The following is a 287-nucleotide window of genomic DNA, read 5'->3' as shown; positions in this document are numbered from 1 at the left end:
CTGAAGCCAAGAAGCTGGTAGGTGGGCGTGCCCGGTTTGCGGGCGGGAGGACCTGGGGTCGGGGGGCAGGGGCTCCCGGGAAGCGTGAGGGCATCCCCGCCTCTGCTAGCGTCTCTCCTCCGAGTCAGAGTTCGGGCTGAAGCCAAGAAGCTGGTAGGTGGGCGTGCCCGGTTTGCGGGCGGGAGGACCTGGGGTCGGGGGGCAGGGGCTCCCGGGAAGCGTGAGGGCATCCCCGCCTCTGCTAGCGTCTCTCCTCCGAGTCAGAGTTCGGGGACGGCGGTGTGGCT

General features: G+C 70.0%; 1 protein-coding gene across 1 annotated transcript in view; it reads left to right on the top strand.

Moving 5' to 3' along the window:
* Positions 1-109: 109 nt before the first annotated feature.
* Positions 110-287, top strand: part of POLB (polymerase (DNA directed), beta) — a gene marked incomplete at its 5' end in the record, with an annotated part of 9647 nt that continues 9469 nt past the window's right edge. Inside the window, one exon of the mRNA XM_009069938.1 lies at positions 110-153. Within this exon, the coding sequence (XP_009068186.1) occupies positions 110-153 (44 nt within the window). The remainder of the gene's footprint in view (positions 154-287) is intronic.

Source organism: Acanthisitta chloris, unplaced genomic scaffold (genome assembly GCF_000695815.1).
Source record: "Acanthisitta chloris isolate BGI_N310 unplaced genomic scaffold, ASM69581v1 scaffold62, whole genome shotgun sequence".
Taxonomy (NCBI): domain Eukaryota; kingdom Metazoa; phylum Chordata; class Aves; order Passeriformes; family Acanthisittidae; genus Acanthisitta; species Acanthisitta chloris.
The sequence above is the reverse complement of the archived record's forward strand: the minus strand, read 5'-3'. Positions and strand labels throughout refer to the sequence as shown.